General features: G+C 33.9%; 2 protein-coding genes across 2 annotated transcripts in view; both read right to left on the reverse strand.

Annotated features, from left to right (window-relative positions):
• Window positions 1-2,984: 2,984 nt before the first annotated feature.
• On the reverse strand, window positions 2,985-8,686 carry LOC307170250 (uncharacterized protein). The gene is made up of 6 exons (XM_079891334.1): window positions 8,540-8,686; window positions 8,061-8,167; window positions 6,595-6,945; window positions 5,983-6,087; window positions 4,842-4,976; window positions 2,985-3,730 (listed from the first exon to the last, which is right to left on the reverse strand). Exons 2-6 carry the CDS (start codon window positions 8,101-8,103, stop codon window positions 3,564-3,566), a joined length of 801 nt encoding a protein of 266 aa, XP_079747460.1. The 5' UTR covers window positions 8,104-8,167; window positions 8,540-8,686; the 3' UTR covers window positions 2,985-3,563.
• Window positions 8,687-13,068: 4,382 nt separating this feature from the next.
• p3h2 (prolyl 3-hydroxylase 2) overlaps window positions 13,069-14,937 on the reverse strand; it is a 55,634-nt gene continuing 53,765 nt past the window's right edge. The window contains exon 15 of the mRNA XM_079891237.1: window positions 13,069-14,224. Coding sequence (XP_079747363.1) covers window positions 14,135-14,224 — 90 coding nt within the window. The 3' untranslated portion in view covers window positions 13,069-14,134. The remainder of the gene's footprint in view (window positions 14,225-14,937) is intronic.

Below are 14,937 nucleotides of genomic sequence, written 5' to 3' on the forward strand. Positions count from 1 at the left end.
TATTGTGTGGTGGGACATTGAGAACAAATGACATATTAGAGTATTATTAAGGTATGTGTGTGTGTTTGTGTGTGTGTGTGTGTACACAAGAGTACACACTCCATCTTATGAAATGTGTTTTGTGTTGCAAGTGTTTGAAAAATACAAATGCAATGGCAATCAATGATTAATGTAACGTTATGTTTTGACAGGATATAAAATATTACCCAGAGCACTCTGCTTTAATACGTATGTAGCCTTAATGTAACTAGAAATACTATTAATACAGTATAATATATAATATAATTTAAAATAAAATAAATACATTTAAATGTATTTAAAATAAAATGAAGAAATACATCTTCATTCCTTCCCATACCCACTAACATTTCCCTTAGTTTCAGATAACGTAAGCTAGCCAAACTGAGCCAAAGCTTCTGGCCTGGTTGCAAAGTAGTTGTAGAGTTTTTGACTGCATCAATAGTAATGTATACGATGGGCTATATATTAAATGTTCTAGCCTTAAAATGTTAGACGAGCTTTCTTACAACTTACTTTCTCCATCATCACGACGTGTGTTCGCGCGATGTTGTTGGTTACCTAGTAACGAACGTACGGTGGCCGAGAATGTTCTGTCAACTTCCGTGTGTTCGCGCATCTATGTTGCCTATTAACGAACGCAATCTGGCCGAGATACGTGCTGGCGGCAGGAAACTTCACTGTGTGCCCGCGCCTCGTATACAACGTTATATATAAAGCTTGTAGGACAACTCGGTTGGCATTGCCTTTTCAGCGTGAGAAATACACGGTGTGGCGTGTGAGCGTGTGGACTGGTTGAATTGCGTGTGTCTCACGGCCAATGCGTGAGACTTGAGAACCCTGGCTATATCTGAGGTAACTTTGTCGCCCTCATTACGGCTAGTTTGCAGTGACTGGTCTGGTTAGTATATTTTATTTCGTGTTGTGGCTTTTGTTAGAACAGGTTATGTGGCAAAAACGGACGTTTAAAGAAAGTTCTTAGTTCCTTTAATGACTTCATAAGAATGAATGATTCATGAGTATGAAACAGCTCGATTCCTCATATTCTTCCCTCTTTTGCCCGTCACAGTAGCCTATATGGTTTGTTATCTAATCACGGTCAACGGATCCTTTTTTGAGCTCTGAAATCACAAAACCAGTCACAAATTGAGATTTATACATCATCTGAAAGCTGAATAAATGTTTTATTGATGTATGGTTTGTTAGGATAGGACAATAACTGGCCGAGATATGACTATTTGAAAATCTGGAATCTGAGGGTGCAAAAAAATCGAAACATTGAGAAAATCACCTTTAACCCTCAGAGAGTCCTCGGTCACTTCTGACCGAATAATTTTCTGTTTTGAATTTTTAAAAATCACAGCTTCATCGGAAGGTTATGATACTTGGTGACTGTAATGGCATTAGGTATGTGAATACAAAAAAAAAATTGAGGTCATGATCCGAGCATGCTAAGTGGTCATAAAAAAAATAGTCACACTCAGTGTCTTCGGTCAAAAATGACCGACCCATAGGAAATGAATGGGAAATTTATAGAATTTTTGTCTGTACAATCTACAAATCGGCCACGATTCAAAAAAAAAGTACACCGCAGTAAAGGGGTGACACTCTACAACATCAAGAGTGCAAAAAATTCACACCCACCCACACACACACACACACACACACATACAAACACACTTTTATACACATACACACCAAATTCAGATTACAAAAAATCTGTTTTGAATTTTTAATAATTTTATGTCATAAATTTTTTTTTGTATTAAATTTCTTTAAAATGCTAAACCTTATGTACATATTTAAATTACAGCTTCATTGGAATGTTACGAAACTTGGTGACTTTTCTGGCATTAGGTATGTGAACACAGAAAAAAATTGAGGTCATGATCCGAGCATGCTAAGTGGTCGTAAAGAAATTAGTCACACTCATGGTCTTCGGTCAAAAATGACCCCCATAGGAAATGAATGGGAAATTGACAAAAACACAAAAATTCGCTACAAATCGGCCACGATGCAGAAAAAAACCTCTAAAACATCAAGAGTGAAAAACATAAAATAATTAATAATTATAATTAATATATATATATATATATATATATATATATATATATATATATATATATATATAATAATTATTAAAATTATTAAAATAATAATTAATAAAATGTTATAAACCTTGGCAAAAAGTATTATTTGAGAATTTCTAAAAAATACAATCAATCCACATCTTAAAAGTAAGTAATTTGGTCCAAAAACAACTAGAATTCACAAGCATCTCCATTTAGAGCTATTACAGGCATCTAGTGGTAAACCCATGCAATAACATGATTTATTTAATTTTATGTTTAATAAATTGATTTTTTATTTATTTATTTATTTATTTTCTGAAAGCCTAGTCTCTATTTTAACCGAAAATACCGCATAGAAAAAAAAAAAATAATAATAATAAAAAAACAACAACATTATTTTCAATGGCAAAAAATGGACTATAAATATTGCATAAATATTAATAAGTTCAATCAAATTGTCTCAAAATACTAAATTAAAAAGAATAAATATTATAGAACAAAAATAAATTGCATTGGTTTTTACTGGGATGGAGGAAGTTTCATTTTTAGGTGTCCGGTCACTTCTGACCGGGAAGGCACTCAGTGTGACTGCTAAACGAAGACTCTCTGAGGGTTAAAGTTGTCAATATGTTAGCGATTATGCTGCGTCCACTCACGAAAATAAATGTTTTATATATTTACGGTAGGACATTTAATATCTTAATGGAACATGATCTTTACTTTAAATCCTAATGATTTTTGGCATTAAAGAAAAATCAATAATTTTGAGCCATAGTATTGTTGGCTATATTGCCACAAATATACCTGTGCGACTTGAGACTGGTTTTGTGATTCAGGGTCACATAGACTGATGTTGTGCCGTCAAAATAGCCAATAATGAGTAATTCAGAGTGGAAAAAATGTGTGAATTATTTTCTATTTTTCACATTTATTCATAACCACAGTCCACGGAATGTTTCACTATGATACAACCTAAAGTCATTCAACAAAAAAATTAGGTTTTCTCATGAATTCTTTAAAGTTTACAAAGACATTTATGAGTCATTCAACCAAGAAACATCAAAGAAAATCAGCGTTATATTTACAACTTCCCATCTATTGAGAAATGCTACATTACATCATTAAATATGTGCTTACAGTATTTAAAACATTGAATGTTTTTTATGAAAGCCCATTTCTGCTATACATAAGGGTTTTTTTTTTTTTTGCAAATCATTATGACATAAAAATTCAAAATATGACATAGTAAGTCAAATCTATCAGATGAAAAGTCGAAATTATGACATACCAAGTCAAAATGATGACATAAAAGTTTAAATTATGACATAACTCGAAATTATGACATTTCAACTTAACATAATGTCGACTTTTTAATGTGATAATTGTCTTTTAAAGATTTACCATAGCATGATGTATTTTCTTCTTATGTGGTGGAAATGGGTTTCCATAGTTTTCAGAGGACAATTCTCATACTTATGACCTGCGGTTTCTGTTGCTTGAAAGAGTGTCATACTTCCTCAGCGGTTTAATGGTTTCAGTTTTTTTGGATGCAGCCAAGTTGGAGATCTCCATCTGATTCCGGTTTCGCCTCCAGCAGCTCGATTCCGATTCCACTGGTTTGGTGTTCTCATATATGATCTCTAGAAACAAATAATGTACTGTAGAGTTACATCAAATGGTTAACGGTGCAAAGCACAGGCCACGCTGAGGGTCTGGAGGAAAGTTTTGCTGTGCATGCTTCTGCTGCTCGAGTTAACCACAGATGAAGAGACGCAGTTTAATCGTCATATACTGGAGCTAACTAACTAACCACATGCCACCCACACTCATTCAGCGCTCAGTTTGCAACCAGGGAGACGTCTGACCTTGAACAAAGACTCCTGAAAATGTGTTGTTGTTTCTCAGTAGGGTTCGGTTTCTCAATCAATCGGTGTGAGTTCTGTCATGGCATGATTTTAAGTACAACAAGAAGTAATCTAGATTCGTGCCTTAGTTTATAGCAAACATTTATTGTTACAGGATGTAACCATTCATAACCACAAAGCTTAAGTAGTATGCACTGTAAAAATATATATTGTTCCATTATGGGGAAAACTGTAATAGATCTAACCTTACATTTCATATAATTTTACTGTACAATACTGTTAAAGGTACCGTTTTTGGAAGTAGGAAAAAAAAAACCATGCAGTCATCTTATAATTTACAGTAAAAAGCCGTAACCTGACATTCCCAGGATTCCCTTTGTGAAACTTCACATTTAATGGTTATTCATTTTATGTTTTTCATTCAAGTTTTTTTTCTTCTTTATGGTACATCTTATGTTGTTAAATTAATAATTCAGCTGTTGGATTTACTGGTTTAGAATTATTTTGTAAATTACAGTTTTAAATTTAAAAACTTACAGGTTGTTCTGAAAATACGTTTATATTTGTACTGTATTTTTAAACAATTATTCTGCACAACTACCAGGTTTTTTGGCATGAGAATATAAAAGTAAAGTTATATAAAATGTTCTAACTTTGTTAGCATAGTGATGTTTTGTCATATTGCATTATGATGCTTACATACTGAGCAATACGCAACATGTGGGACGGACAATGGATGACACCGTTAAACTTAAGCATCTTAACTTTAGCTTTGGTCGAAGTTCAGTTAACATTAGATTTTTTAAATAAATTTGTTTAAGATTAAACAATATCTGGCAAATCAAAGATTTCATTTAAATGCAACATTGAGTCATTGTGGATGTACCTGTAGTTTTGCGAGTGAGGATGTATATGACAACAATTGACACAATTAGTACTACGCATCCAACTGCCAGCGCTAGCCATATCCACCAAGGAATATGGCTGCGGGGATCTGGCGACGATGACAGGGTTGTTGTAGCTGTAAAAGACAAAAAGAAACAAAAAATAGCGTATTATTAGGTCATTCTTTCAGATGTGTGGCTCTTCCACTGTAAAAAGCGATCAGTTGACTTAACTTAAAAAAAGTGAGGAAAACCGTAAAAGTAAATAAACTTGAAAAAATTCAGTTATGTGAACTTGACAAGTCCACGGAACTTCTTTTTTTCAATTGCACATGAAGTTTATTTACTTAATCATTTTAAGGCAATGGTTTTCCTCACTTTTTTTAATTTAAGTCAATTGATCACTTTTTACAGTGTATTAAGATGCATTTTCATAAACAATGCATTCATGAATCTGATTGAGTTGTATTGAATCAAAAATGATTGTTTTTTCCCCCAAGTGCAAACAAGTTTCCCTCAGAATCTCTTTACGCACCTGCTTTACAAACTATTAGTTGCTTTGCAGGTATTTTTTCGCCATGATTTCAATTACAAAACTCCAAAAATGTAATATCATACAGTACGTGCAAGTGGGATCTTAAAGGCTGAAAGCACATTGAAAATCTTAGATTCAAAACGTAATTTAAATATGTACATAAGGTTTAGCATATTAAAGAAATTTAATACAAAAAAAATTTTATGACATAAAATTATTAAAAAATATTTCAGATTCAGTTGTTTTAGATTAGAAGCAACCAAAACTGAAGCATTTTCTCCAGTGGTCTCAGACTTATGGACCCCACTGTCCAATGTCCATTGAATGCCTGTAATTAATTCTGTAGGAATAGTACACTTTATTTCCTACTTGCATCTGAGAACAAGTTTACTGATATTTAAGACAAAACTACACTCGACTACTTGCATTTGTAGTAAAAGTAGAATTAAGAGTTAATATTCAATAAATCCATTACTTCGTGACTTGAGGAGTTCACGCAGTTGACCAAAATGTGCATGTAAATAGTTTACATTTCTTAATTTAAAATAAAAAGTGTTAAATGCAGAGTATTTAAAAGTGTAAAAAGCTAATTATTAAAGATTCTTCACCATTCGTCGTGCAATTTGTTGGCATATCTTCTGTAGTGGGATTTTGTGTTTGATTGTCCGTCTGATTGTCCGTCTGATTCGGATATTCCTTGCTGCTGTTGGCATCTACAGAGAAAAGACAACAACAGTAAAAGCTGTTAAAACTGTGAATCTCTTGTTACATTCAGCGCCAGCATCAGAAGCAGAGGACGTTGGGGACTGAGCCCCCCTAATATTGAGATCCTAGACTCACCCCTGGTGATTAAAATGTCTTGGCGAAAGCTTACGGCAAAGGAAAGTGATAAAATACAATTAACCATAGTTGTCAAATTGGATATTTGGCGATTGGTATATTGGTATACGCTGTCTTTATTTCCCCAAAAACAATTTGAGTGAAAAGTTGAAGTGAAAAATGTACATGAATTTCTTATTAAGTCTTTGGTTTGTCCTCTTCTGCTTTAATGACAGCAGCACTCGAGCTGCATGAACTCATTACGTTTATGTAAAACCAGATCATCATGTTCTCCAGCGTGATTGACAATCATCGAAAGATTTGATTAGTGACCTGAAATAATGCAGAACCTGAAAAATATCTTTATTTTACATTATAACATGATGAAACCTTCTACTTACCGACCACAACTTCTATTCCATCACTGCATTTTTCTTCGAGAACAGGAATATCTCTTGTAACCTTGCAGAAGTACCATCCACTTTCATTGGTTTTGATGGAACTAATGTTGAATGTTGTCCAAGTGTCATTAATTTCTGTATTAATAAGCAACTTTTCATGTATTTTGTCTGTTGCAGAGTTACAGTCTAAATCAGATGTCGGGCTATAGTACAATTTCACTTTGTATTTTCCACCGGGCTGAAAAGTGCAGTTGATTGTGACTGATTCTCCTTCACAGACTTGTACTTTGTACTTTGGTTCCAAATGGACATTCAGTCGTTCCTCTTGAAGAGTATAACTGATCAAAACTCCTGTTGTAGATAGGGAAAGAAAAGAAAAACAATAAGTTATTGTCTGCCGCTAAGTACAAACAGTATGGTTGGAACAATGACCTTGTGAAAATGAATTTTTCTTTAGTTTTTTAACATTGGTTGATACTAGTTGGCTCGCCTTTAAATGCAAAATATCTAATAACAATATGGCTTTAATTACTCTATACACCTCAGATAAGCAACTTTGGGTCAATCAACCAGTGTGGTTTTTTTTACACATACTGTAGTTTGCCCATACTTACACACATTATTTAAAATTATTCAAATTAATCAACACAATTTTAGCAGAAGATACTAAAAAGTAGACCAGGGCTAATTGTCCTTTTTACAACAGTGATTATTAAAGGGGATAGGATTATTTTTGAAAGTCAGTTTCTTAGTCAAATATGCTCTTAAGTAAGTCTGGCCTACAAAAAAAGCTATTTATTGTCCGGGAAATAAGATGCATTTTTTGTTCCATAGTGCGGCATGTTGTCGCGCAATGGGAATCTACCATTAAATTCCATGTTATAAGCTATTTAACAGCTTTTCTGCCAAATTGAAACAATAAAAGCACAAAATTATTCATGAAACGGCAAAATGTAAAAGACATTAAACCATTGCCAACAAATATTGTAAATAACAAACTGCATAAATGACATAAAACAGGACAGAATTTTGTTTTGAAGGACAGAATTTACAAAATTATGCAAATGGTGAGGTTTTTGAACTAGATTCTTCAAACTATCAAACAAATGCACAAAAACATTTGCAAAATCAGACTTTGACACGAAATCTTATAGTTGCTGAGATTAAACTTTTGTGACAACTATAGCCGTGGTCATATGTTGGTTATGAAGTGTCAAAAACTATACTTCCCATAATATTTGACCAATTCTATGTGGTAGATCAAATCAAAGTATACTCTAAAAAATGCTGGGTTGTTTCAAGCCAAATTTGAGTCGAATATGGACAAACCCAGCCGTTGGGTTACATTTTTAAATGACATTTTTAACCCAATGGTTGCGTTTGTCTATATTTGACCCAAATGTGGGTTAAAATAACCCTGCATGTTTTAGAGTGTAAGCTTTTAAAACAGCAGAAATTCCACTTACCAGTGACTAAAAGAAGAGCGATTCTAGCGCATAGTCGATCCATGCCTAAATTGGGCACAGAGTGGCCTTGAATAATAAACCCACCTCAGAGTAAATGCAAAAGTATTCTATACAGGGAAAAAAAAAAAAGGCTAATGAAATGATCCAACTTCTACAAACACTGCACGTGGAGTCTTTAAATGCGAATGCATAAAGCTTCCTCGTTCACTAGTGGTTAAAGCTCTTGAAGTCTGGCAGAACTATGCAGAAGGGTTCCTGTGTGGTCATGTATGAATGGCTGTCTATATCGATAGCTTATGAAAAGCATTGTGATGTCTTCCTGTAGAAGCTCAAGTCAAATCAACAATGCTTATTACAAATGGATTTAGCAAATAATCATACTTCAAATGCATTAAATACAATGCATATACAACATATCAGATCTGCAACTGGAAAAAGAATGGGTTTCAAAAGAATTTAAATAGTAGGCCTACACTTACCGGTCTAAAGGTGGGTGAAAAATGTGAGTTACTTTGATGTAACACGTAAGAGAATAGAAGTATGAAAGCAGGTCAGCCACGTGAACATGAAATGAGAAACAGCACCACAAAAAACACGACTGACATCAGGTGTCCCAGGAACACACCAGAGACACTTCTGTTCACACGCAGAAACCAACAACGGCATCGCTTAAAAGATAATGGGCTCAAAATGCGTTTTTTACACATATTTGGATCTTCAAGTCACAGTTTTGAGCATGTAACTGGTTTAGATAGAGATTTAGCATCTGTATGAACTTTTCTCAAAAAAATGTATGAGCCGTTTTATCAATGACTTTTAATCAACTGACATTTTTAGTGAATATTTGAAGTTCTTTTTGGTCAAATATTTTGTGGAAAAATATTTTTGGTAAATTTTTAACTTGGAATGTGTTTATCCTATATTAAGTTCTAATAAATTGCACTAATTGATATTTTGTCCAATATTTATGATTCAATATGTCGAATACAAGCCATTTAGACGTTTTTTAAGTGCGACTCAAGTTGCCAAATAGTTTTTGGGATCCTGTACGTTTAATAGTTATGTTTAGGCATCTCATACATTAAGTAGCACACAACTTGCTGAGAACTGTGACGCATGCAGTTTGAATGTGGTTTCAATATTAGACTAGATCTAAAAGCAAGACTAAACCATTGTTTAAAGTCAGACTGAAACAGAAACATTTTCCATGTTTGTACTGCATTGTTTATCACAAAGAATGCAAGGACAGACAAGTATATCTCCATCTTTAATTAAAAAAAAAACATATTGCATACATCATTACGCATTACATACTGTATAAGCAGACTCAAATATAGTTTTCCTTCAATAGATTAACATGGTCAAAAAACACTTTCATTTCTTCATAATATACATTGTAGCATCACCTCTTTTCTCACATATTGTTTGATAAAGGAGTCTCGTTTCCATGAGCCTGCTCTGCTCTGATTGGTCAGATGGCTCAGTCTGTTGTGATTGGTCGGCCGCTTACAGTGTGTGTTGGAAACTAAATGGCCATTACCACATCTGAATTTCAGCTCTAGATCTTCAATGAGGACCATGGGATGGCATTATGCAAATTTGCTACAAACCTGACAACTCGTTTCAGGCAGTTCAGAATCGGTTCTTTTGGGAGACAATAACTCCATTTATCATGCAATTGATCTTTCAAGCTTTGCAGACATTTTGCATTCACAAACAGTTATATTATTACATAACGGGGCACTTTAAATGATTTGGTATTGACATGAACTCTCTGCTTTCTCATCCCACCTTGTCTTTTGGGTTTATATGCAGGCCATGATCCTACAAGTGCTGTTTACTACAACTTGTATTCCACCACTGGATTTTTCTTTGAGAAAAGGAATGTATCTCGTAACCTTGCAGAAGTACCATCCGCTGTCATCAGTCTTGATGGAACTAATGTTGAATGTTGACCAAGTGTAACTATTTTCTGTATTAATACGCCTCTTTTCACTTGTTCTGACTGTTGGAGAGTTACAGCCTAAATCAGGTGTCGGGCTATAGTACAATTTCACTTTATACTCTCCACCGGGCTGATAAGTGCAGTTGATTGTGACTGAGTCTCCTTCACAGACTTGAATGTACTTTGGTTCCAAATGGACATTCAGTCGTTCCTCTTGAAGAGTATTACAAAAGAATTTCGTGGGTAAATTTGTGAAATTTTTGTGGGTTTGCGTTTGATTGACCGTCTGATTGTCCGGCTGATTCGGATATTCAGGGCTGATGTTGGCATCTGTAGAGAAAAGACAACAAAAGTGAAAGTTGTTAAAACTGTGAAACTGTAAATCTCATTACATTCATTTCAATGAAGGATTATGAATTCAGGCGGTTAAAATATCTTGATAAGTGCTAATGGCTATAGGGAAAGTGATAGAATACTATCAACTACAATTGTTGTCAAATTAGAAATTTGGTCATTATATTGGTTCACATTGTCTTTTCCCCAAAAACATCTGATCTGATCAAAGCTATAATGCAACATAATAAATAGTTTGTACAAAAAAAGTTGTCACATAACAGTTTATATACAGAGATCAAGCTCTAATCAATGAGGTGTGATGCAACAGACCACAGCTGAAAATGTGTCTATTTTGCAATTTTATTCATATAGGCCTATTTCATTTGAATACTTATGCATTTTTAATGAAAAATTATATTATCAGCAGAACAATTTGCACGATTTTTTATATTAAGTCTTTAGTTTGAGTTTAAAGTCTTTAATGACATTGTAAGCTCGAGCTCGATCGGCCCAAAGCCGGCATCCGACCAGCGTGGAAGGTCTTTATTTTTTTGTTTAAATGCAATACATTTGAATATGTATTCTCTCGTTATTTCATCTGACTCTATGAAAAGGTTTTAATGACGTCTGTGGATCATTAATTGTGAGCGAATGTTTGACTATTCCTTTTATCTCTTTAATGAAAATAATGTCAAAGTCAGTTAGAATAATCAAATGTAACAATTTATTATGTCAGGTAAATGTATCATGCTAATTTCATAATCAATTCAAAGATAATCGATACAAAACATCAAATGTTCTGGAATAAAGAGAAGAGATGCAAACCCAACATTAAGAAATACATGAAGCTGAGAGTCTCACTCACGGGCTAATCTGAATTACAGAAAAGGCCCCGAATCCCCGGCTGCATTTCATTATATAGACAGAACCTCTTTCACTTGGAAACATCTTTTAACAATGGGAATTTACATTCAGAGTTGACACCTTTTGGGGGTGTGAGACCATTTGTCTAGAAACCACCTTCCTTTGTGTGCCAGCTATCTCTAAACTCTTAAAAACCGTATTACCTTTTGTTTTACTTAATTGGAAATGAGACATTTCAAATGATACTAAATATGTATAATACTCAATGTTAATCATTCACATTAAACTATACATTTTCTTGGGTGAATTCAGATGATCTGAGCATGAGAGAGAGGGGGTGAGAGAAGGGGGAAAGAAATGTAGGATGACTCGGAGGTGAGACTTTTCGTCTCGATAGTGGTTCGATTTTGCGTGATTGACAATCATCCAAAGAGCATCTTGTGCTTCAATGGATGAAATCTGACCATCTGTGCAAAGGAGTTCACACCAAAAAAAGTGCAGAACCCGAAGAATATCTTAATTTTACATTATAACATGATGAAACCTTCTACTTACCGACCAGAACTTGTATTCCATCACTGCAGTTTTCTATGAGAAAAGGAACATCTCTCATAACCTTGCAGAAGTACCATCCGCTGTCATCAGTCTTGATGGAACTAATGTTGAATGTTGACCAAGTTGTATCTGTATTAATACGCCTCTTTTCACTTGTTCTGACTGTTGGAGAGTAACAGTCTAAAGCAGGTGTCGGGCTATAGTACAATTTGACTTTGTATTTTCCACCGGGCTGATAAGTGCAGTTGATTGTGACTGAGTCTCCTTCACAGACTTGAATGCACTTTGGTTCCAAATGGACATTCAGTCGTTCCTCTTGAAGAGTATACCTGATCAAAACTCCTGTTGTAGATAGGGAAAAACAATAATTTACAAACAAAAAACAATATAGTACAAACAATAAAGATATTTGACTGGAATATTGTTGATCTTGATCGTTGTGAACATGATGGTTTCTTGTTTTTAAAATTAGTTTGCACTAGTTGGATTATAACTTTGAATAAAAAACATCTAAAGATGACTTAAATGCACAACTCTACTATATAAGATAATCCACCGGGGTACGTTGTCACAGTGAGAACATGGCATTTTTTTTGTCATTTTATGCAAATAAATAGTCTAAATGTGTTTGAAATTTGGAAGAAATGTTGTGTTTGCACATAAGTGCCTGTTGGAGCACATTTGTCATATTTTGGTCATTTCCCAAAATATTTCACTTTCTGCAATAGATTATGTCAAACAATTGTCTCAACAAAAACGCTTTTAAAATAGCACAAATCTCACTTACCTAGAACTAAACGAAGAAAGATTGTACTGCAAAACCGATCCATGTTTACGCTGGGAACAAATGGGTTCACAATAATAATTCGCCCTGAGACTAAACAAAAGTCGAACAAGAAAAATTCAACTTTATCAAACTGCACCAAACAAAAACAGCACTTGGAGTCTTTAAATGAGAACACCTGAAGCTTTCTCAGTTTCTCATGGTGGTTAAAGCTCTTAAAGTCTGGCAAAGATATGGCTTCCTGTGTGGTCGTGCACATAACATGAGTAAGTATAATTTTAAAAGCTTCTGATGCCGTCTTCCTGTAGAAGAGGTCTACTAAAAATGTCATAGTATTTAAGAAATTGTTTATGCAAATAATTCTACTTCAAATGCATTATAGAACATAACAGATTGGTAACTAGTAAAATATTGGGATTAAAAGCAAAGCGAACGTCAAATTGAAACAGAAAATGCAATGGTGGCATTTTTTTATCTACAGGTCTTGTACTAAGTGCATGCAAGTCAAGGACACAAATAAGTATACTTCAGTCTTTAATTTAAAATACATATTGCAAACATCATTGTGCAATACATAAAAGCAGACTTAAATACTCATGTAATTAAATATCAGTGAGAAAAAGTGACCATCGTCCTTGTTCAAATTTGACAAGAGTTCAAAGCACATTTCAACTATCCACAGAGAGATGAGTGACACGAGTCAATGAATTTGAAAGGAAAGGACAATTAATATGCCACGTTTAAGTTCAAATTCCTTGAAACAGGAACAAATAGCATCTTTTATTAAAAAGGTTCCTAATATAAAATGCTGACGCTTGCTATCATAGCCATCTATGATCTAACTAAATCATAGCTTGAGTCAGTTCATTTGTAAACAGTATAAATAACATTGTGGTGTCACAATGTGAGAAATCACAGTGCACTATTAAAAAACTGACAGCTACTGTATGTTAATATCACAGAAGAGTGTACAGTAAGTAAATAACTGTGCAAATCCTTATTTTTCATAGTCTGTTACGTTAGGTAACTTGGATTATGTCTAGTTAAATGATCTTGAATATAAAATGAATCTAAAACAGCTATTAATGTACGTATGCTGTTGTACAGTGTCAGTTCATTCTTTGGTGGGATGAATGATGCATTTCTTTCAATAAAATGAAAGTCAAACCATAGTTTCTTTTATATAAATGAAATGTTCCCTGTATCTTTTAAAGTCAACATAAAAAGGTATTCATAACCCATTTTACTTCTGTAATATAATTATGTATTTCAGAAAGAAAGAAAGAAAGAAAAAAAAAAAAAAACATTGGATCATGAAAAGTGTGTTCAATACCAGAATGGAAATAACATGGAATAACCTGCAACGAGTCGTTTTTGATTTCATGTTAACTAGAAAGTTATTAAATATGCAAACGTGAACTGAGGTTTTATATGCACACACATATAATAATAATAATAATTATATTAATAATAACATTCTCACAAACAAAATAAAACAAAATATCACAGTAAAAAAATAAAATCATTCTGATCATTAAATAAATAGGTATTGACATGACCCCTGTGCTTTCTCTTCCATTGGCTGATGGACTATAACTCGTCTTTTGGGTTTATATGCAGGCCGTGATCCATGTGCTGATTATCCAGGCTTTGAACCACCTCATCTGCTTGAAGCCTCTCCTGCAATTTGATTTAAAACGGATCATATTTTAGCATATCATACATTTCTTTAGCTTTTTAATGTTGGAAAAGGTTTTGTGTCATAATTTACTCTGAACCTTTAAATTAAACATTCTTAAACAATTATTCAATAGTTTAATGTTTTAAATAAAAAAAAAACAAAAAAAAAACCAATGTATATGATATAAAACTAAATTATTCTACTGTTTTTTATTTATTTATAAAGTGCCTTTCCCAAGCTCAAGGTCAGAGAAATAATAATGTAAAGACATAGCAACAAGACACCAACAAACATACATACAGTACATAAATATTAAATAGAAGAGGACCAAAAACAGAGCCTTGTGGGACACCTCAAGTAAATTCGGAGTAATTTGTGCGTAAAATGGACCTTCACGAAAACTTTGTAAACGCGTGTATGTTAATGAATTCTAATCATTCGTAAAAAGGGTGATGCTCATTCACAATCAGCATAATCCCAGCCTATAAATGACAACTAGTGATGTGACATTTGAACCGAGGCGTCGGAGCTTGTGTCGAGAAAAAATGGGCGTGCCAGATGAAGCCGCGATTCGAGGCTTGTGTTGTTAACGTGAAAATCACGTGACTAATGACAAACGAGGTCTCGGTTTGTGTGGATACGTCATCGGTTCGGTCCGAGTGTCGCTTCCGGATGCAGGGGGTTCGAAACTAACGCCACCTTGTGGGTGTTG

The sequence above is a fragment of the Squalius cephalus genome, assembly GCF_949319135.1.
Source record: "Squalius cephalus genome assembly, chromosome: 13".
In the NCBI taxonomy this organism is placed as follows: domain Eukaryota; kingdom Metazoa; phylum Chordata; class Actinopteri; order Cypriniformes; family Leuciscidae; genus Squalius; species Squalius cephalus.